At 35.6% G+C, this 25,035-nt stretch overlaps 1 protein-coding gene and 1 long non-coding RNA gene across 4 annotated transcripts in view; both read left to right on the top strand.

The window, feature by feature from the left end:
• Positions 1 to 3,910: 3,910 nt before the first annotated feature.
• Imp (IGF-II mRNA-binding protein) overlaps positions 3,911 to 25,035 on the top strand; it is a 53,618-nt gene continuing 32,493 nt past the window's right edge. The window contains exon 1 of one of the 3 annotated variants that reach the window (XM_089729891.1): positions 3,911 to 4,144. In XM_089729891.1, the coding sequence (XP_089586017.1) occupies positions 4,086 to 4,144 (59 nt within the window). In that variant the 5' untranslated portion in view covers positions 3,911 to 4,085. Of the gene's footprint in view, positions 4,145 to 24,355; positions 24,936 to 25,035 lie in introns of those variants that run through there. The other 2 variants (XM_028177254.2, XR_016323566.1) reach the window with 2 other exon arrangements.
• On the top strand, positions 21,496 to 21,991 carry LOC149503543 (uncharacterized). The gene is made up of 2 exons (XR_016323597.1): positions 21,496 to 21,634; positions 21,765 to 21,991. It is a non-coding gene; the product is annotated as an uncharacterized LOC149503543 (long non-coding RNA).

The following is a 25,035-nucleotide window of genomic DNA, read 5'->3' as shown; positions in this document are numbered from 1 at the left end:
TATCAAGATACCATTCTTGAGAAGGCAGCGAAGCCCCTTAACAACACCATGTTCATTAATCAAGAATGGTCCTTCCAGCAAGACTCGGCGCCAGGTCATAAAGCTCGGTCTACGCAGTCTTGGTTGGAAACGAACGTTTCGGACTTCATCAGAGCTGAAGACTAGTCCCGATCTTAAAACGCTGGATTATGATTTATGGTCAGTTTTAGAAAGAGGCTTGCTCTAAACGCCATGATAATTTGGAGTCCCTAAAACAATCCGTACGATTTACTGTGAAAATTTTTCCCATGGAAAGAGTGCGTGCTTCTATTGATAACTGGCCTCAGCGTTTAAAGGACTGTATTGTAGCCAATGGAGACTACTTCGAATAAGCTTTTATAATTTAAATTGTTTTATATTTATGTATTAAGCTAACACACTGTAAAAGGAATAAATGTTGTTTTCCTTTGTAACTATTTATGGCCAGATTAAGTATAAATCTACAGTGTTTTTTACGGATGTTCCGTTATAACTACTGAACCATGCATCCGATTGACTTGAAACTTGGTATCCATGTAGAAAATACATGTACTTAATAATATTAATATGAGTGTTGGACTCTCTAATAATAATGACAATAAATAATAATGTTAATTTTAAATGCGCAGCGAAGCGGGCGAGTACGGCTGGTTGCATAATAATATAAAATTTGTCAAAAAATAGTTTTATTTAGTTTAAATTATTAGGAACACTAGTTTGTTTTTTTTAAAACATACTCTTTTCCTAAAATCCCTCTTCATTTTGACCTTCAGTTGTCTGTTGACTTGAATAGTTGGGTATTATTGTTGGCTGAAAGATCTTGGCTAGTAACTGCCAGCATTGGAACTGGTTGGGTGCAACATGACAAAGTGGATCAGGCATATGCACCAGGATGTGTGTGACGACGTTTGGCTGCTACGTGAGCCGGTTCAGGGTTAAGTCAGCGGCGGCTATGATAAGAGGGTTATCGTATTGCATTATTTTTTATTTGGTAATATTTTGCTAACGATATAATTTTATATAAAGTAATACAGTAACAATTCTATTAAATATTTCGAATTAAATATTTTAAAACATTTAAAATAATTTAATAAATATTTTAAGCTTACACAATATTTATATGTTAAAATGACGAAGAGGGACCTTAGTCGTCTATAATGACGAAAACTCGTAGTACTTAATCGTTGAAACGTCCGAAATAATAAAAACCGACGAAGTTGAAGGATTTGTTTCTATTGTAGTAATGAACAGCCCGTATGGTTGGCTAAATGGGGCTCGACGGTGACCGGAGGATGTAGTTAATGTCGACTAACAGGAGTGAAAAACGGTTCTTTCACCGGCCAGAGTCCTGCAATATTTGAGGATCTATTGATCACATGAACATTATTTATAATCAAAAAACATAAACAACGAGTACTCAGCGAATGAGTTGCCTTATCGAAATGACAAAATTAATAAAATAAATAAATAAATACTCTGTTTTGTAAAGTCTTTAAAATGTCACTCGTGGAAGTTTTTGATATTTTTTTTTTTTTTTTTGCTTTGATGGGTGGACGAGCTCACAGCCCACCTGGTGTTAAGTGGTTACTGGAGCCCATAGATATCTACAACGTAAATGCGCCACCCACCTGATAGCGTGATTTCCGTTCGGAGCAAAAAGAGTTACGTGCGAAAGCTTAGCTTGCTTACAATGTGAAATGAGATATTTGTGCCCTACAGGATAAGACACACGCTGTACTCTTATCGAGCTATGCAAATATGCCAATATGCCAGTTTTGAATCGTGCAAGTACAAATGTACTAATTTTCTAATGACATACGTCATAATCAAAACAATTTCACGAATGTATAACGTTATGTAATAAAAATTATACCCACGACATTTCGTAATTATGTATTTTTTATTGTTAGGGCGTCTTGTGAGCCCGCACACGTACCACGACCCTTTTTTTTTAACGTTGGGGAATCCATTTACGGATACCCGGTCCTGGGGGTAACGAACCGGGTTATGTCGGACTCCGGCGCCTACTGAGAGGAAGAGGGGGACAAGGAGGGCTAAGGTCCTCCACCTCCCCGAATTCCTCGCAAGAGACTACGCCTTGAAAAAGGCGCGCGAGGCGCTCGCCCTGCAAAACCAACTACCGACTAAACCCCATCGAGCTCCACCACACCGGCTACACCAGACCTACGGTACCGCAGTGCGCGCCGAAAGTCCGCCTTCGCCGCTACCCGTCCTGATGATAAGACGGGATTTCATCTCCGGGAATATCCCGAAGGACGTCGTCTCGGGAGACACACCGTGGGCGGCGCACAGGAGCCACCTTGTACCGCCCCACCACCGGACCGACAGTCGCCAGCCAGCACCGGCTGGGCTATGAGCCGACGTCGCCCTAAGCACGTCATTACGGATCATCCCGATCTATTAACGGTGGTATTAGGTACCTCAAGCACCGGTCACCGTCCTCGCCGAATCCGTCACTTGCGACGAGGAGCTCGACGAATAAATTAACCCATAGACACAGCCCACTGAGTTTCTCACCGGATCTTCTCAGTGGGTCGTCTTTCCGATCCGGTGGTAGTGAGTTTATAATGTATCTAGAGTTTTTTCATTACATACCAGTTGGTAAGCGATGATCAAAAGCAAAGCTCTGAACTTTGTTGACAGCCTCAGGTAATTTTACTTAGTTATTGCGAATGAACGTAGTAGTTTCTAACAAAGCAGAACCGACAAAGATTCAAGAAACCAAGAAAGTTTAAAGCGAATTTAGTGAAATTTCAGTGTAAAGAACTATTATAATAAGTCACGAGTTTTGTCGTTCGTGCTGACTCAAAATTATCTTGAGAATATAAACGTTTTACAAATATATTTTTATGTGCTATTATATTATATTATGTAGTACATATGTCTCTTATTTAATTTTTATAAAAAACCTTTTGGTTATTATGAATTTTTAAGCATTTAATTATAAGAAGATCAATTAAAATATTTTAAATAAAAACGATGTCTAAAATCGATTCGACAACATTCGTGTTTCACGTGTAACATGGAAAATTGTAAGGTGAATTGAATCACGGAAAGATGTTTGTCGCTCAATTTATTTATTTTTGTAGGAGTATGTAATCGCAGATTCTAGTTAAGTACCACATGAGAATGTTACTAGTGAAAATAAACAACTAATATTATTCCACTATGTGTAGTCGTAGGGGATGTCAACTAAATCTAGGATGAGTGACGTATACCTATATATTATGTCGAAAAAGATGCATGATTGCATCCAAATGATGCCAGCGCACCTTCGCGCCAAATACAACCTTTATAAATGAATACCATTAAATTATTTAATTCACAAAAGGGCGATGATTGGAATCACAACTTATTCTAATTCGCGACTAGACCGCGCCCTAAGTATTCAATGTTCAGCTATCAGCACGAAGGGGAGGTTCAATGTCACAGTGTGCAAAGGAGCCGCTGAGTTGGAAAGGACTATTGTTAGACTTTTTTGCCTTGGTAAACTTCGCTCATGGACTTCAGCAATGCCAGGGGCACAGCCACATCAGTGTACTATTTTGGGAATGCCTTAATTTATCGGCATAATAGGAACTTAAAAACTATAAAACTAGGTACAGAAACAAACAAAATACGAGTGTATACAATTGGTATGTATATACAATAACATGTATGTTAAGACGAATCGAAAACTATAGGATAGCACGTGCACCCCGGTCCTTGTGTGCATTGTGCTCGGCATTGGTGATCGGACGCTGACTCCCTTGCCCTGGCGTTGCCTTGAAGATGCGCGGGCGGGTGTGGAGCATTGAGAGCCCCGCACCGAAAGCATTCCGCCACCCGCACCCCGCCCGTCTCTTCGTCCCGCACGCGTGCAACTGGCCGACAGGCGACGACGCGAGTTAGCTAGCTCTTGGCGCGCATTCCGTTCAGTACTCGCTATACGCGCGCACCGGTCTTTTCCGTGTGTTCACTTTTCCGTACCGGTAACGCCGCTTGGCCGAATTCTCGTCCTCGTTTACTGGCAGCCTCGCGTTTAACTTTCCAGTATCCGGTCCAAAATGGACGGTGACATGTCTCAAGGTGCATCAGGCGACGTTTCCCCAATCTATGACGATAGGTAAGAATCCACAGCAATAGTATAGAATTAATTATTATTATATTCTATGACAACCTTAACAATTTCATATGATACCAATGTGAAGTAGGTGCGTCAGTATTAGTTTATTTCAGCCAATTATGGAAAATTACTTGTTATGGCTCAAAAACTTATGTTATCATTTTGTCAGTAGACTTTAGGTTATTTCTATGGTATTTGCTAACTTTACACGTGGACCGTTAACATGAACCGGCACAATGTTTCATCTTGTAAGTACCTATGTCATAATTTGTGTGGGTTTTCGTTGACCAACATAATAATATGCGACTATGTTGCATTCAATGCACACTTAACTGGCCACATTAAAGCAGATGAGATATAAATGTAATGAAGTATGCATTTAACTGTGTCGTGTTTTGTAAACAAATCGTTGATAGGTGTATTTACATATTATAGTTGTCTTAATTTATAGAATTCTTTACGATTACAAAACTCGAAGCATTGATCTTGCTGTACAAAATTAATCGTCGCGTAATGAACAGATTCGTAGGTGCGGGCCCTATAAAACCACTGATTGGTGTGAAACTTTTAAACTTTGCCATTCGTTTTCTAATATCTATCTACCGTGTTCATGTCCTGGGACGAAAGTAGGTAGTTAAACGCAACTTACGAACCTGTTCACGTAAACAGTCAAAACGCCGGATAAGCAATTTTCAGCTCAGTCTGTAGGTACTCGGCGTGTAATGTGTACACAGGAATGAATGAAATTGACGTTTATGAATATATATTTTTAAAGATCTGATTGCTTCACTTTCTGATTTTGTTTTGTTTGTCTGATTCTGATGGAATAATATAAGCAGGTAGTGAGGGAAAAAAATAGTATAATATTATGATTGTCCCCTTTTATCTCAGGATTTACGATAATTATGGTTGCTTTGAAAACATTCTGAACGATTAGGTACTCTAAATTGATCAAACATTTATTTATTTATTGCATCTACATATTGCATTATAAACAAGAAGTTTTTTTTAAAGATCTGATTGTTTCTAAATGGAATGTAATTTTTCTTCCTTAAGAAACAAAATGTTTCGTATGAGATAAATCATGACTCGTAATTAAATCGATTACATTCTATATAGTTTATCAATATATATAACGAAAAAAAGTGTATAAAAAAATTGTTCCTGACCTACCAAAAGCCCATACTATCCTTTCCAAAACTTTTTGACCATATTGTAAATTTACTTATTTATCGAGAAAATTGTTAAATATTCTATCCTAAGAAAACCTTCTACGAACAATTAAAAACATTCGCGTAAATAAATAAAAAACAAATTAATAGATTATTATAAAAAAAGTAACACTAAGTATGTATACTTACTAAGTGTTATGTAAGTCAGTTTGAACTAACCATTCAAAACGAATTTCATTTTGAAAGGACATCATTTGTAATGAAATGAAACCTAAAACCTTTTCTATTTGCTTAAAAACCTAACAGGGCTGTACTCTATAAGCCAACAAAGATCTGTGCCGCCATCCCCCTACCGCTAAACGTCAGTTGTCAATTGCAATCAATACTTCAACTTTACGTTGAGAAGTCGAAGCTTATTATGCCAAGCAGCAACAAAACAAAAAAATCGCGTAGCTTTTAAATTGATAATTTTATTTTGCGTGAAAATATTTGGGTTCCACGAGCTGTAGACACGAATTAAAACTTTACCTACCGAGAAAACTTTGAGTCGTTTTGAATTGATTATATTATAATAGGCGCGCAAAGCAAACTATAAAACAGCCTTTTCAATATTGTGTGAAATTTTCAAACTCTATTAACATAAGGTATTAATTAATTTTAGATATAAAAATTATAACATTATTTTCTGGATGATTGATCCCCGTTCCTGAACCTATAATACGTGTACGTATACAAAAGTTAACGAAAGTCAAAGTTTGTCCACAAAGTTTTATTTCAGTTGTGACTAAAAATTCAAAAAAACAAAACAAAAACAACTGTCCACAAAGATATATTATATTGTAAAGATAGTATACAATATCGAGTTCCATTCCTAGATGCTAAATGTCACTAATAACTTAACACTAATACACAAAAAAATCTGTAATAAAAGTTTTACTGCCTCGGAACGTTGGCTGATGCACAAAATCACAGCACCCTGACTGGTTTAAATGGGGAAATTTTTAATGCCCTAAAACTTGATGGTTCCGATAGACTATTAAATTTAGAATTAAAATAAAACTAATTAATTAAAACATGGACATGCAAAGGTACAACTCGCTTGGAACTCAACAGTATTTATGCGATGAAATAGTAACCAAACCCAGATCCCCAGATCCCAAACTGCAGAAGGACATCGACTACATCCAAATTTGAACGCAAATAACTTTTAGTTAAACAAAGTACCCGCCTACATTAAAAATAGTAACTAATAAATATTAATATAAATACTATAAAGTAAATACGAAAAATGACAAGTATTTTTTTATATATTTACCATTTTTATTTATACCTAGTCAGGTCATAAATTCTGTCACATGTTTAATGTAAAATAATTGAAACAAGTTTATTCATTATGTAACCATTCATATACCAAAATGAACTTAACAAAACATAGATTCTTATGACACTAAAGTTTATTCAAAATGACCTCCGTGATTTTGAATACAGGCCTTCAATCTGCGCGGCCAGTCGTCTATCGCAGCACGAACGAGGTCCATGTCAATATCGGCGGCTGCCTTAATCAAGGATGTCTTGAGTGACTCCAAATTGGGATGAGGCTTTGAGCACGCCTTTTCCTCCAAGTGTTGCCATTTCTTGTAATCTAACGGATTCAAATCTGGACTGGAGGAGGGCCAGTCTTCGTGCCGGATGAAGTCGATTTCACGCGCCGCCAGCCAGTCTTGTGTGCTCTTCGCTCTATGAGCTGGCGCCGAATCTTGTTGGAATACCCAGTGCCTGTTATTGAACATGGTATGAGAAACAGGTTCCACAAGGTTCGTCAGGACTGTATTTTGATACACAACTGCATTCGTTTTTACACCTTTCTAACAAAAATGTACCTCTGTTAAGCCCCAATAAGAAACTCCCAACCATACCATGAGCGAGGATGGAAAATGACCTCGTTGGACACGCGGAATACGGTTGCTCGCTTCTTCACTACTGTGTGCGTACACCTTATCATTTTGTTTGTTGTAGCTCTCTTCTACGGTAAAAATTTTTTCATCCGAAAAAAGAATTTCCCGATATTTTTTTCCCGCGTACCGCTTCAACAAAGCGCGGCATCTCTTCAGTCTCAGGTCCATTAGACGAGCATTCAAACGATGTCCTGTTTTTCTTCGATATGCCCGAAGCCCTAAGTCTTCATTTAACACCCTTTTCACCGTGGTTCTGCTTAACCCCATCTGAAGGGCCAACAGTTTCTGCTTACGTTTGGGATTTCTTTGAATTCGCGCCTTCACAGCTTTTATCACTGCTGGAGTCCTAACAGACCGAGGGCGACTACTTCTTGACCTGACATCTACACTAGAGTCTTCATTGTATCGTTTGATGGTACGATAAACGAGTCTTTTGGTTATATTCAAATTTTTCAGTATGTTAAAAATTTGAATTGGCGCGTAACCGCAACGATGCAACGCAATAACTGCAACACGGTCTTCTTTAAGCGTCCACTCCATATTTAAAAATGAGTAAAATTCTAAAAGTATACATTTTTATTTTCATGAACAATTCGAAATTCGAATTCAATAAACTTTTTTGTGGCCAGCATTCTAAAAGAAAAGTTTTTACTGTGTGACAATACTTATGACCTGACTAGTTATTTATACTATTACTTGAGAACGTGGACGGTTTTAGATACGATTGATAAAAAAAATTATCAATTTATTTCCTATTGATATGTACCCAAATCGTTTTTTTTTTCTAACTACGGGATTGCTTAACAGATCCCTTACTCTCATGGCTCATTACCGGAAGATTTTAAATAGGATGTTATTACATTGCATTAATATTCAAAGAGCTAATACCACTCTCCAGTGACTTCCGCTGACACTAATGGCATGACGTATCCAATATTAGCTCCCAGTTTTACATGTTTTACATTTTCATGAGAACAGGCGGAGGAGAACCTCGCTTAATTATTAGTAGTTTAAGACTCCAAAGTAATTTCTTCAATAGCATGCGGATACAATGTACATTATTTGAGACCTAGAATAAGCTCATACACGGCTCGCTCTCAAATACGAGGAAAATCTGTGATCAGTTTGAAACTCTGGTCGCGACCTATTTGTTCTATATAGAATTACAAAATAGATAAAATTATATACAAACAATTCTGTTAATTCATTGAGCCGCAATAACGAAAAATATATCACAATTTCAAAATAAAGAAAAAATGTTAAAAGTACATATTAATGTTACAAGATTTGGTAAAATAGTCTCGTATCTTCTGTGGAATCTAACCGTCCTTTATATAGATTTTAATATATTGGAAATATAGCACATTCTAGGTTTTTTTTTCCGCATGAACGTGGTCTCGGCATTAGACAGCCATTATAGCACACTAAAAATGTTAACCCCGTATCACAAGGTGTCGTCTGGCGGGCCGTAGTGAGTTAGTATTATTAGTACATATTAGTAACTGCTCAGTATTACAAAGTAATAAAAATCTATACTCCATAGCTAATAAATGCTAGATTTTTTTACTTGAAGCGTTCTCCTGAATACGTGACATATATACGCGTTGTGATATCATCGATAATCCTGTTTTAAATATATAAGCACATGAATAAAACTAAGAAGCCAATATAAATATCTGGTTTTGGAAATTTAAACCAATAAAATTGTCATCAGCATAATTGAAAAGAAGAAAAAAAACTGCGAAGAACAAAAAATTTAACACTATTTCTAGGTATTTTATTGAGAAGTTGTATGCATGCTTTTTAGACCGAGTTGAAAACTGACAGTGCAAAATTTTGTATTTTGCTTTGTCAGGCACGTAACACGGGGAACTACTAACACAATTTTTATTAATAGACTACGAAGTAAAAACATTAATATTTACATTTTTAATACGTGTTACATATGAGTAGGGATAAGAAAAAAGAGAGAAATACGAAAGAAAAAATTTAAGAAGTAATAAAATTCGTAATTAATTTTTTTTCCAAAAAGCATTTCCTATTCTAAATGGCATTATATCCTATTATATTCTAAATGACACCAAATTCTATTATATTTTAAATGACATTATATTATCTTCTAAATGACATATACGAGTAGGTGACAGAGAAAAGGCTCTAAAAGTAATTGCTAAAGCCACCCGCGGTAACACGACACGTCGCTTTAAAGCAAGGGTAATTTGATTTCATTAGACGTCGAACGCCTTAAGCTCTTGTAATCCTATAAGTTTCCTCTGTTTTCTTACACACTAAAATGGTTTATTGAATTCAACTTTGCTTTATATCTTGAAAAAGAGAAGATTAAATACTTTTTTCTCGTGACAAATATGTAGTTAAATAAATAAATATTTTATGACAAAAAATTGTTAATGACAACAGTGCTAATAAATGTAACGATAAGTGTACATGAAAAATATTCTACCTAATTAAAATCCTAAAGAAAAACGTATTTATTTATTTATGACGAAACTGAGTACATAACTATGAATTTCGTAGATACGGTTGCACTTGTAAAATATTAATTTCGGTGAATGTTTGCGCAAGCGTATTTTCACACGTTATTAGGAAAATGAAATAACATCGTAAAGTAAATGTTGATAAAAACTTAATAAACCAATGTTGAATGAGTGAGTAGGCGTTATTGAGGTCAACTTGTGATATCTATCGTATTTTACGCGATAAACCACATCACCCAGACGACATGCAGGAGAGAAAAGTAAAAGAAACAGTAGGTTATTCGATGGCATTTCATTTATAATTCGCGTTTAGGCTTAATGATATTACATAATTGTTTATTGGCGATGGGTGTAAACAAATCTAAGATAATAATTATGTACCTTATCGAGAATCATACAATACAGTTTCGCAGTAAAATAAATTTCAACTTACCATATATTTTTAAATGTCGCGCACGTTAATTGTGTATGTAGTAAAGCGAAAGTAATACGAAAGCATTAATATGTAAGTTAGTCGTGACAGATTGTAGGGGGGTTGTTGGTTGAATGACGAGAAGATTACGAAGTATTATATCGATGCATGTGTAAAGTTATTGCGGCGTGTTGTACCCGCGTGTGTTGCAACGACTCAAAAGAACTCTTTGTACGTACATAATTCACTGCGAAATGAAGTGGGGTAGCTGTTTGGAAGATGCACCAGAGAGAAAGTTATGCATTTCATAAACTGTAGGGGTGTGTGTAAAGGGCGCTATTGTGACGCGTGCCGGACGCGTGTTTGTGACACTAAATAATTAACCTGCGAGTTTTTCACAGCTTCCATGATAAAAAAATGTAATTTCTTTGAGATGGTAAGTGTTGTTGAACGAAAAAAAATACACAGTATATCCGTATATACCAATAGTCAAGTGTTAATATGTATCAATCAATCAATAGTTTTTAAATAACTTCAAAAAATAAACGTATTTTCATAGTTACATCAGAATTTTTTGAGATTTTTATCCCCCATTTCATCAAGTTACCGTTTCACATAACCTAACCGCATTTAATTATTGTCAAGCTATCATTAATAATGCATACTACCTACATTGATGACATTCTCATTTAATTGTGGTATTCGTTTTTTTTTTTTTATAATATCTATGATATTTATGATTACAAGTATACTTTACAACTGATTCGTTTTTCTAACTACACAAAGGAGGTATCTTCCAGCATGCGTGAACCGACTCGAAAAAGGTGCTCAACAAAAAAAAAAATTCAGCGTAAGTGTAGTAGTATACTAGGGTTCGGCTACCTTGGCAAGTTGCGTATAATAGAACTGGAAAAGGTGTTATGAAATTCTTTTGAACCAGATTCTTCATTACCCGTTCTTAAAACAATACTATGCGTACTTTGGACGATGAACCCAATAGAAATTATCGTTGTTAATGAATCAACATTAAAAGTAGTTTTTGATGGAGTAAAATTCATTTTTTTTTATTGTCATTAGAATAGGGTAGTTTCGGAAATGGATAAGTCTGTCGTTTTCGTAACATGGTCCGGTAAAAAGTTTGGTTTCTAAAGTGTTTTAATATTTTGTTGGTTCGAACAGGTATAGAGTTCTTTAGAACCAGATTCTTCATTAACAGTTCTTAAAACAATACTATGCGTACTTTGGATGATGAACCCAATAGAAATTATCGTTGTTAATGAATCAACATTAAAAGTAGTTTTTATTGTCATTAGAATAGGGTAATTTCGGATAAGTCTGTGGTTTTCGTAACATAGTCCGGTAACAAGTTTGGTTTCTAAAGTGTTTTAATATTTTGTTGTTTCGAACAGGTATAGAGGTAGGTAACACAAAGCGGTTATCGGTGCTGTAGCCACAACTTGTTCGTGTGCGGTCGTTTACATCTCGTATGACATCGTCTGCTTGTTTGCTGTGTTGCATTAATAATAACTAGTGGTCGCCCGGTAGTTGAAATTCGACTATAATTAATTGAAATTAAAAGTTTGTACACTATTATGATTCTATTTTCAAAGACTATTATACTTCTATAATCACAAATTTCGCCAAGACTACACTATAGAAATATATTAAAATAGACAAACAATATTTAATCTTTTGTCAATTTGACAATGTCAAGAACAAAAGTTTGACAATAAATAAATAGTATGCATGCATGAGTGCGTCAAATACATGGTAGTGTGAGTAATGTTTTTTTTATTGATTTAATGTATATTTTAGACATAATTAAAAAAAAAAACAAAGAAAAACAAATATTAACATGCTGCACTCCTAAGTGTGGGAAATTTCATAATCCCCCGTCCACACAATTTTCGTAATTTTGAACTTTGTAATTATTAGCAGTACATTAATGGCTTCACTTCATTATCGATAGTACTATTAGGGTTTATTTATTATCTAATAGAAGAAACCTAAGTTGGAAATACAAATTGCAAAGTAGCACCTATTGGTGCTTATTTGACCTTATTAGACATTACTAATTTCAATATTAAATGAAGTAAGCATTAATTTCGGACTTAACCGCGAAATTGTGTTTATGTTTCTACCTGGTTGAAAACAAAACAGATTAAAAAAAATGTGAAATAGAAAAATTATATTTGGAAATGATTCTGGTTTAATAATATTACTCGTAAAAGATCTCGAACTAAACCTTATATGCAAAGTAGATTATACTTGCGCTGTCATTTGCATATTTATAGATATAAATGACGTGGAGCTCTATTATTTATCAGGTGCTCGTAGTGTAAAATCCAACGAAAATAAATAGGAATTTCAATAATCAATTATTTCACATGCGATCTTTTCGGCCAATTTATAATTACATGTTTACTTGATGGATTACTTATCTCAAGTTATATCTGATGATTGAAAATTAAATCGTGGCCGCGTAAGTAACACTTTTGACCGTGTAGATAGGTTACGTGTTGATAGTGTGTTTATTATATGTATTATGAAAGCATACGTGTAACTGCATAAAGTAGTAGCTTCCGCAGCAACGTTTGCAATGTACTCGCAAGTCTTCACCGATTCTCAGATTAATTTAAACATGCCGGTCCAGACAGCCATTTCCTCTGCGCGTTCATTGACTCGTCGAGTATGGTAATATTTACCAGTAACCGTCATAGACAAAGAATTACGAAATACATATTGGAAATACATTTAAAAGTACCAAATTTTCAAAACTCACGTGAAGTTTATTTGTTTAAAAACCGTGGAATGTAAATAATTCTTCTTCAGCAAACGACTATTGCAATCGAAAAAAGTGTCGTTTTTACATTTGTATACACAAAGGTAGGCAGGTAGTTTCCACAAAAAAAAATTTTGTTTTGGGACTCTGTTTATGCGAACAATACGGGAACAGTGAAATCAGTTGAACCGATCGGAATAGAAGCCAATGCCTACCTCAACTCAAAATGTGTTCTTCGTCTCCTCAGTCCATTAAACAGTGCTTGATTGATATGTTTGACCTTACTAAGAGGTTCCGTACAAATAGGAGGTCATAGACCCTAAACGTGTACGGTGCTATGAAAAGAACAGTTTGAACAGGAATTTCATATCCAAATGCTAAACAAACCGCATGGTAAAAGTAATATAGAAAATGTCTTTGATGAACATTTATTTTGTTTTAATATTGATATTTTTCTGCATTCGCATATTATGTTATCCGTAATAAAACAAACCAGACGTGGCTCAATTAATAGTTTTCAAATATCGCACTGTTGCAAACTTTAAACCATTTATTTTTTCGGTTTGTGGAATTGGTGACGGACTAGGGTGATGTTAATTGGAATAAAATAGGAATAAAAAAAAGATTCACAAGGAATTTCCAAGGAGTTTTTCCATGATGTAAGTTTTTTTTAATTAATGTCACAGAGACCGTTTTCTTTTATAATTAGTGCCAAATTCCCATTATCAGTGAACCGGATTTACTAGGATATTTTTACTAGGAAGGCGCGGCTGGTAAGGGTGGGTGCATGTGCAACGTAGTTGGGGCGAGGGGTGTGGCCGATCTGCCATTGGCCCGTAGCTAAGATTAGCAGGGGTTGCTGTAATCCTAGAGCATGAAAATCATCGACTGGCTACACGAGATCATCGAACTTAAATTTACATCCAATCGCCCGCCGCTTTACTCGGCTACGTAAGTACATACTAAGCTAACGTTACCTGTATTTGCATATCGGTCAATTCGTCGAGAAGTAGCTCCGTTGATTTCGTTTGTTTGTTTCTTTGTAAAATAATAAACTGGTCCAGTTGACGCAAAGGAGAGCGGTCTTTTTTATTATTTTTTCATTTTCTTTCTCGATTTTTAGAAAGTTAATTGTTTTTTTATTCAACACTGTAACGAAAAACATTTGTTTTACTAAATATCAGGTGGGCTGTGAGCTCGTCCACCCACCTAATTAAACTTAGCAAAAGTTAGTCGAATCCAATGTTTTTATTTATTTATTGCTTAGGTGGGTGGACGAGCTCACAGCCCACCTGATATTTAGTAGTTACTGGAGCCCATAGACATCTACAACGTAAATGCGCCACCCACCTTGAAATATAAGTTCTAAGGTCTCAGTATGGTTCCAACGGCTGCCCCACCCTTCAAACCGAAACGCATTACTGCTTCACGGCAGAAATAGGCGGGGCGGTGGTACCTACCCGTGCAGACTCACAAGAGGTCCTACCACCAGTAATTACGCAAATTATAATTTTGCGGGTTTGATTTTTATTACACGATGTTATTCCTTCACCGTGGAAGTCAATCGTGAACAATTGTTAAGTACGGATTTCATTAGAAAAATTGGTACCCGCCTGCGGGATTCGAGCATCGGTGCATCGCTAGATCCGAATGCACCGGACGTCTTATCCTTTAGGCCACGACGACTTCAATTGCTTCAAATGCTTATTAAATTTACAAATTTTATATAAATGACGATAGCTTGATGGAAACAGGCCTGGTCGAAACGAATGTATCCCCTCGACTAAACCTAGTTTCGAATCTTCTGTGTTAACAAGAAATGTTTTTTAATTCTGTAAAATTTATTTCACAACAGATTTATATGTTTAAAATCAGAATTCCATTTTGGATCTCATTAGATAGACACATAATTTAACCAACACCCAAGTCTGAGTGCATAGAATGGTTATTGTTTAATAAGGTTCATAGTTGTATGTCCCCATCGAAATATTTCTGATTTCAATTACACTGAAGAATGAGCATAAATTAAAAATAGAAGTGCGATTAAAACTCTCAAATTGAGTGCTCCCGAGGCGAGCAACTAATGTTCTTATTTATGATATTGTGCTTGTGTCGCACAAACAAAAATTCAAAAAAGAAATCAAGTATAATTACATGATTTGACTGTATGGTAAAGACAATTTGGAGAGACAATTCAAAATAACAATAGTAAAATTATTATTTAAAACCCGAGATTTCTTTATTTTATGAATTTTTTTTTTTGCATTAATTTAAGCATTATAACTACTGCGATCCTAAGCGATGCTCTTCTCACTTTACGTGTTAGAAAACAAAGTTCATTTTGCGGTTGAATTAAAACAAATCCCTTACATTTTCTACATAACTGTCGATGCTTTTATTTGTCAACTTAAGTTTGTAAATTTAAAAATGTCTCGTTACTGCTAAAAATGTGTACGAGTAACTATTGTCAACTATTTTTTTTCCTACCTATGCTGATAGCCTTGAGATGCTATTTCAGCATCACCCTAACGTTTGTAGGTGAGCTCACGGGGCTCAACCGGAGAGTTGCTAACACTGACCCTAGCAAGAGCAGTGCTTCGAAGAATCTGCCACCGGATCGGAAACGCGACCCACTGAGAAGATCCAGCGAGAAACTCGTGGGCTATTGTCAACGTTTTATCATATAAACTATAAGATTTCGCCTCTTGCCAAAATTCATTATTCTAGAGGTCAATTGGACCGTTTGAGTACGTTAACCGAAAAGCTTGAGTTTTGAAGTCCTTATTATGAAAATTATCTTATAAGGCAAGGCTGTACAGACTAGAGATGTTTAAAAAAAAAGTGACATGAACTGGTGGGCATATAATATCCAGATAAAAAAAAATGCGAACATTTATAGACATTATTAGACATTTATTTACTGGAAACTGAACTTCTTGAAACAATTTTTTTAAGGGACACGATTTTAATAGCCCGTATTTTGATCAACCCTGCTGTAAGGTTGTCAGGACCGTTAGCCTAAAAAACAATACAGAAGCTATTTAAGTATAGGCAACTTTCACTGCGTGCCAATTTCTGAAATTATTCTCGCTTAATAAATATCATGTTCATACCATTCTCCCTATTGCCGCGAAACATATGTTTCGGTATGGACAAAGACAGAGAGGCCGTTATTGATACTTCTACCTCCCTAAGCAATGTCAGGTACGTCGGTTTCCTTCTTGTTGTTCGCATATTAGGTCTAGTGGCTAATGATCCTGACTACCCTGATACTGTGCTTCGAAGCTGGCTTCGATTTCCAGTCGATGTCAAATGTCCTATGTTGAATATAAATTTGTGATCTGGGTATGCCTATTGTGTTATTGTTAGTTACACATAGCGAAGTAGAAAAAGAAACCTTATTTGGTGTAACGTAAACGTTGTGACATTAAGTGAATTGAGGAGGTAATCGGTGTGAGATCGACAACTCTATCTTAGGTAGATACCTAAAAATAAAAATAGGTTTGGAGGTTTTTCTCACATTTTCAACTAATAATCGTTAAATGGATTGTGTTACTTGAATGCCATGTAAAAAAAAACTCGAAAGTATTTTTATATTAAGCTTAAAATTGTCTAATGCTGCTCATAAGTTTTCGAAACTACGGCCTAGCTACTGCATATAAAGACGAAGATCGTTTTAAATTTGCTCAAAAGTCTTAAATTGGTTTACAAATTCCATTCCGGCTCATTTTCCTGTCTGGGCTCCGCTTTCTTGAGACGGGACGGAGCTATCATTGTTGCGAGGAGATTCTCAACTTTCAGATTAAGGAAGAAACATCTAATTTATTACGTATAGTGTATTTTTTGCGCGTCCCGGTAATGTTTATTTAGATGAAACAAGTTAAATTCTAGAGTGCTAATTTAACCTTCAAAAGAATGCAGTGGTCCAAAACATTTCGACCTTAGTTTAAAATTCAAGTTTTATAGGAGTTATATAAGGATTTAGATTGTTAGAAGTTATTTGGTTCATCATTCGACCAATATTTATTAAGTAGCCCGCACTCGGAAAAATATCTCAATTAAAAACCTTGTCAATAAATAAAACTGTAATCCCTTGGTTTATATATAGTACATAGTAGAGGTACAGTAAGTAGCTGGTTGGAAACAAAACATAATTAATTTTATAAATCAAAGAACAATCTGCTTCAAGAATTGAAATCGATGGTTTCGAAGGATCTCTCGTAAATAGTTTTATATTTTTTGGTAAGCGTCGTCTGAGTGATTGAATTTAACCTTGAAAATTACAATCTAACCTTTGAAATTCTCGTCTTTCAAAAATTATCCAATCATCGTTGAATGTTGTATTAACATAACAATAAAATGTGTTTGAATCATCGCTTGGCGTTTGAATCGAGAACAGGTCGGTAACGTCGTCGTACAAAACTTTCATCGTTTGAGAAAGGGACAGTATTCTTGACCTTATACCGTCAACGGTCATACCTGGTCAGGCTTACTACGCACCCGACCTTAACGACTGCGCTTTGCATAAAACAGGAAGAACCGAAAGTTGCTTTAAAGATGTTAACCCTGACGCATGATTAGTTACATTGCAAATATTGGGGTGCGAGACTCGTGTAAGATTATAAAAATACGACTGGGAAAGTAGGTACAAGCAATGTCATTTTTGCATAAAGTATTTTGTTGTTCAAATTGAATAAACGATGGTGATGGGTAAACATGAAAATTAATTAAACAACAACAGAAATATGATATATTTGTATTTATCGTTTAATTAAATACAAAATAAATATGATACTATGATTTAATAATTGAACATTAGCACAAATTTAGGCTTTTATTTCAGTTCAATTACCGAAATATTTCACAACATAGACGCCTTGAATATGTTTCTATCTATCGTATCGTAATATCTGAAAATAATTTTAAATTGTTTTCAAATCGAACTGCATTAATTAATACACAGTACAATCTGTAATACATTATTTAGGTTAGGAGATCCGTACGTTTGAGCTCGAGCAAAACCCCAAGCAAAGGCAGCTGTCGAATCGACACAATAAGAATGTTGGGAAAAAAGGTAATGTGTATTTTGGACACGAGGGGTTGTTTCTCCGCTCGGTCCGGCGGGAGCACATCTGCCTCCAGCGTTAGAACACCGTTAGACAGTTCTGTTATCATACGGTAGCTCTTTTGAATTATCACGTTGGCTCCCCTAGTCAAAGGCAAGGGTACGTGACTAACGAGTTTGCAATAAAAAGGATTAAAAACACCCTTAAACTGGATATGAATGAATTACTAAATATATTTTACAGAAAAGGCATGTTTTATATGCGATCTTTCATAATTTCAGTATGATAATTATATTGTAACGATATGCCGCGAGTGCCAGCCCTCAGAAAGCTTTTTAAATAAACACAATCATATGACTTAAGAACAGTTTGTTCTTTGTTTTTTAATGACGAAAATGTAGTAAGAGTCTTTAATTAACGCTAAAATCATTCCCTTTATAGTAATCGGCAAACTTCGTGAGCAAATGACCTTGACTGCGCAGAACCGAATTTTAGATCACTTTGGTGGTGAGGGTGAGGCGCGACGGCAGGGGAAATCGTATCGAGCGCGTTATTGGTAGATCAGTCGAACCCTGCGTCCCGCACTGCGCCCTCATTCCGCTTGCTCCCAAAAGTACGCTTGCGTACAGTGGAAAGTCTATCGTTATTAATCGTTAAGTTATTTGTTATAATTGCTTGTGGACTTTGTTGCCATTGCTATTTGTTGAGTGTTTGTTGATTTTTTATAAAACATACACTATGCCGTGACAAACTGGTGTAGTACTTAAAAGAAAGGGTAGAAAATTTGTGTACGACGTATATTGCTTCTTTATAAAACATGGGAAGAATGATATGGAAAAATTAAAACAGACTTCGGAAGCAACAAAAACATCAGTGAGTACTGTTAGGTGCATTATTAACGAAGCTAAAGGCTCTGGCTTGCTCGCCGTGTTTCGGACTCCGGGTAAGAAAAGATCAGGGAAGAAGAAAGTTACCGGAATGGATAGTTTCGTTCAATCTGTAATAAAAAGATGTAATCATAATAACTACATAACAAGCAGCGAAACTCCATACCGTAGAAAGGCTTCGAAAAATTTAAAGAAGATATAAATTTTAATGGCTCGGAATTAAGTTTACGACGGATTATGAAAGAGCTAGGCTTCAGATGGAAAAAAAGAACAGAAAATAATTGGAAGCTGGTAAATGAAAAAAGTAACATTCGATTACTACGAATCGAATATCTTCAAAAAATAATTAATTATAGACAAAAAGAAGACCGAATCGACCGAGTTGTAAACTACGCCGATGAGCCCTATGTCGACTCATCACGATGATAGCGACTCGGGTGATGAAAACAGTGATGATGATGATGGTCAAGATTATGATAACGAAAAAAAAATTACAAATACCAGCTTCGCTTCAACTGAACCAAGACCTGGCAACAGCTCTAGTTTTGACTTAATAGAAGGAATATCTATTTTACCCCAAGATTAAATTATTACAATTATTAACCTATATGTTTTGTTGATGTTCTAATAAATATATAAATAAATACATATGTTGATTTTAATAATTTAATAGCATTATGACGCAGAGTAAGTAATGTTTTTGCACGTGAGTGTACCATGCGCAAACTTACCCCCACTACGTCGACAAATGCTCAAGAAGTTTGCCGGTTATTATACTAGTATGTGGCTCTTAAATTAAGACTTTTCAGCCTTTGGTTTAGTACCTGGCATGTCTACTTGTTAAAGGTCCTAATAGTCGACTTCTTTCCATTTACTTGCTTGCTGAGCTATCGAGAGTAAGTTTTGAGTATCTGAAAATATATTGGGCAATAATAGACTGGTTCTCGACACAAAGGACAAAATTAACTTTTCTCCAGAAATGTTTGCTTCTAAATCCACTTTAGACTACGGAAGAGTCACAACACTAAAAATTGTACGATAAAGACCCAGCTTGACAGGCAGGTAGGGACGTGGGAGAAGCGAGGGACTACTTACTTGACTTGCCGAAATAAAAAACGAGCGGACAGAGTTTCATTGTCGCGTCAACTTGCTGCATCTTCTTCATCTACTACTTCTACTAACTCCACTGTTTACCTCCTCATTTTGGGTGCTTCGGTGGTGAGGGTGTAAAATGAATCTTAACAAAAATTACTGTCATATTTGTCATTAGTCAAATTAATTATTATTTTATCTTTTTTACTTTTAGGGTAAATCACAAAAATTAACCTATTTACTTACTTTTATAATGTTGTCTTTTGTTAACATGAATAGATTAAGAAAAAATGGCTATTTGATATATCATGGCAAGCGACGTTTCTCGTCTCTAATAGTATAATATGTTCCTCTACTGCACCTTTTCTCCTTAATCTTCTTGTCCGCTTGCAAGGATCGCTCTCCGCAAATATAGGTCGATCGCGACGCACCTACCTGTGGACCCAGACTGATGATCAGGCGAGGTCTAGTACAGTTTATCCTACTTCTTAAGTATCCTTCTCCGGAAACATTCCTTTTTTACATTAAGCTGCCGAGATGTAAACTTATGTAAAAAAGAGGAATGTGGTGTATCGAAACATGAGGTCGAAATCTTATTAAAATTCAACATATAACGGCTGTTGCACACTTCAGAACTGCTTCGCGTAAGAAATATGTAGGTAGAATAGTGGTACCTATCTATTCGTACGGGTCATAACAAATACAAATAAAATTTAAATTTAAAAAAAAATAAGAATATGAACCCAACTCTCACCCTTGGTTCCCCTTGTCTCTTAATTTTAGTCCATTTTTATTACTCTGTAATATCAATCAATGTACCTACCTGCATACTACATACTACTGATATTAGTTAGAGCATTTGTATTAATCAGCCTTAGTGGTGGAACCTGGTTACTTTTTGGGTTCATAGTTAACTAGGGTTGTATACAGATTTTCTGGTCATGGATGGGCGGGGTGAATGTTAGATCTGTCGATTACTTCGCTATTTCAGCATTTTAGGTTGTTATCTTAAGTTATATTCTTGGCCTGCAATAATCTTAGCATATTGTCTGTCCAAAACTGCTGAAATTGACAAATTGTCCTTCCTATTCTATCATTGAATGATAATCATTCTATCCTGTCAGAGAGAGATGAAAAAACTTACGCGGATGACAATATGCACCCATTCTAACTGCGTAAATATCTGTGTGTTCTAAAATAATGTACCTACGTAACGTAAGTTGTGAAAACACTGTCTGCTTCGGTCTAGCTTCATAGGCAATTGTACTAATACCTAATTACAGTTGTAAAGTGTTAGTGTTGTATGTATGAAATATATAAAATAATAATACAACAGCATGACACTCTGGTATGTCGGTTCGGTGAGTGACTGTTTCAATGATTCATTCGATGACGTACCAATGTACGACCGCTTAGTGCACAGCATCGTCGAGAGTCGAGTGAGCCGTTTACTTTAGTGGTCTCGCTGTCGCCGCACGCATCGCATAATATGCGACGCTATTTTAAATTCAGTTTGTTCTCGGACAGTTGTACACACATCGCATTACTATGCTGGTTGATTAATGTTTTTATGGGCACTTGACCATGAATTTAGTTTTTTGGGTCTTCTTGTCTTTGGTTCATTCAGAGGTAGGTTTTCGCAGTTTGTCTTTAAGCACGAAAGATATTGCTTCTCATAGTGTTGTAGTGAACGTGTTGGTTCACCACAGTGTACATTCTGTCGAAGCAATATTTCTATTTGGACTATCTGTAATTTAAGGTACAGCAGTACACGAGGCGGGCGACGCCTGTACCCGACGAAGTAGGCGGTGTCGGGCGACCGCCCTCCGCGGGCCCCGGGCGAGCGCTGTGAAAAAGGCATGGGCGCGGGGCGCCGTTGTACGGACCCAGTAACAAATATACTTCACGAACTGTTATCGTTTTAGTGATTGCTTGTATTTAATGTTATCGATAATAAAAAAAATATTTTTATATTTTACAAAAATACTTATTGTTGTTACTAAAAACTTATCATGGAGCCAAGCGTACTAGCCTAAAGCACAAGAACGAAAATTTTCATTTCGTTAAATACATTCATAGTCATGCTATGCTCGTTGAACACACATACCGAATATGCAGTGTTATTAAAGAAAAAAATACAGATACAATAGTTACGTGTTTAAAATATTTTTTCTCTCAAATGATTTGTCGTCAATCCAGGTTAGCTAACTCTTTGTACTAGAAATTAAGCAAATTTGGCTTAATGTAAAATTAACAGTATTTGAACAGGTTTTATTATATTTCTATCTATGCCGCAAATACTGAAGTTGCGAGGAACGAAGTAGATATGTGTAATTTATACGACATTTTAAATATATTTATTTCTCGAATGTTAATTTCATATATTAGAGATTAATTATGGATATTTTTTCGACATCTCAACAGAACTAACATAACAATGTTTTTACATAATATATACATAATAATTATCAAGATGATTATTTATCACAAAGAAGATTGATTAATTTGTCCAAAAACATAATAACACAGTTCCAATTACAAAAAACGTCCGTAACGCTGTTCGAAAAGAGCGAAGTGACGTTCGTTCCCGTAGACTCCACTGGCGATACCACTGCCGCTTCTTTGAGACTCTTTCTATTTTTTAATAGTGTATGTTTAAATCAAAGATATAGCATTTTACAAACTTTATTTTTAACATTGATGAGCGAAAAACAAACTATTTTTTACTTTATGATTGGCAACCTTAATTGTGCCTCGGCGATTGTAAGCGCTCTTAAATATTTTTTCTTAATAAAAATGATTTTTGAAAACCTTCAAGGTACGAACTCTTACGATTCAATAAAAAATCATGAAAAAAGAGGTCTAGCGCGTGTGCAACAGTACACAGTGAAGGGATCTTTAGTGAAGATAGGACATTTACAGTGAAATCCCAGTTAATAATTAATTAAATAAGTGTAGTATTGTTCACAAATCTAGGCTCGACCGTATTTCCGTTATAAACATATTTTTATTACCATTACTAAAAAAAATGTTTAGTTTATTCTCATCAGTCTATAAGAGTTCCACTGCTGGACATAGACCTTTCTCAAGTTTAATCTATATTTATTTTTTAATAGTAAAATCAGACTGACAACTCAGACAGACTAATATCAGAGTAATGTCATTGACCTCTATGCGAAGCTTCCACGTAAGAACAATTGTTATCTTTATCTTTCTGTTGACAATTGTTCACCAGCGAGCCAGATCTTCAGCAGCGCTGACAGCCTTGAGACAACAATAGATATTGACGGAGACCTGGTCAGATCAGCGTATTGGCTTCTGGCCTTTGGTATCTCTTTCTGTCCATATTGCGAGTCAACAACAAATTCATACAAAATATTTTTTTGTTATAACTGAATCACTTTATAAAGATGTTACTTAAAAGATGTTCTCCATTATAATTTTAGGTTCCGAGTAAAAAATCATCAAGTAGGAGATCCAATTGACAGTCGTTTCTTATTTTATCTAATATAATAATAGTATGCGTACTATGCATCTTACTCAAAATATGTTTATTAATCTTACTTTCGTCCAAACATGTCTGATCTATAATTCAAATTATCTAAACAGCATCAATATACCTTCCTATCTGGCTAAGATACTGCTCTATTAAAATAATTTAATAATTATCAATTAAAGAGTGCCTTATTAGACAACTAAAACATTGCAGGGCAGATTTCGAGCAGATTAAATGAGGACCTAATGATAAATAACAGCAGAGTAGGAAGGTAGGATTCTTGGTAAATTAAGTACGAATCGATAATTACGAATTAATTGTATTTATAATAGTTAATATAGTAATAATATCACGACAGAACAATTTAATTTATTTAATGATAATATATTTTATTCCCCAAAATAGAAAAAATAGTCATGTCGTCATGTCGTCGCAGCCGTATGTAACATAACTCGATAAACACGCAATAAAATCGAGCCTGACTAAAAATAATCATTTTTTAATCCTGGTGATCTTGTTCAGGATATTAGTACAAAGTAATCAAATTATTGTCGTCGCGTCAGATGAAAATTGAAAAATTATTTCTTATATATAGACATAGTTCAAATTAATCAAGTGCGCTGATTAATATTATTATTTGATAAAGCGACAGCTGCGTTTTTAATAAAACATATAGGTCCTAAGCAATAAATAAACTTCGAAACTCATACATACTGATTCGAAATGATTATTTAAATTAATATTGTAAAGTAAATCTTTTTACATTCGACAAGTTCAAAATCGATAGTTGGCGCTTCACTAAGGTGTGGCAGGCTCTCCCCGCGGGCCCCAGCTCAGCCACGCCCAGCGCGCGCATTCTCAAACAAAATCCACACGAAATGGTTGTACGAAGAATCGAATAGAGTCGGCGCCGCTCCTTCGTTACAGTGACGCACGTCACATCAGCTAGGCAGCTCAGTTGGGTAGTGATCTCGATAGCTGACGAACCTTACGCACGCCGTGCACACGTGCCATACGCGTCTGTATCCCTTCTCCGCAACGATTCCGCAGTCCGTTCTGTAATCGGTAAAACCGTCCATCGACGCCGTTTGCACTCGGTGCCGTTCCATTCATTACCTCTATTTGATATCAGAATATTATAATGCTGAATTAAAAACACTATATTCGTGCTTACCGGCCCACGTGTGGTTTCTAGATGTTTGTTAATATTGTCCAATTTTAAAGTTCAGGCCGATTTTTCTGATTGTAAGCGTGATTTTTTTTATCTTGTGTGTCAAACGCAAGCCGGATTTAATTTTAAACGCGGTACTCAAAAGCCTTCAAAATTTATTCAAGTGTGATAATGTCTAATCCAATGGAGCAACAGTTCGAGCTTAATTTATCACAAGAGGACCATGATCAAATATTTGAACAAGACGATCTCCACGATCAAAGGTCAGTACTATTCCACGTCAAACACGCTACTATTGTTTTAGAGTAGTCAGTAGACACTAAAGGTGTTGAATTGCATAGTGAAGTTCAGCTTGGTTACGTA

The sequence above is a fragment of the Bombyx mandarina genome, chromosome 01 (assembly GCF_030267445.1).
Source record: "Bombyx mandarina strain Sakado chromosome 01, ASM3026744v2".
Taxonomy (NCBI): domain Eukaryota; kingdom Metazoa; phylum Arthropoda; class Insecta; order Lepidoptera; family Bombycidae; genus Bombyx; species Bombyx mandarina.
Note: the sequence above shows the minus strand (reverse complement) of the source record. Positions and strands in the feature narration are given on the sequence as shown.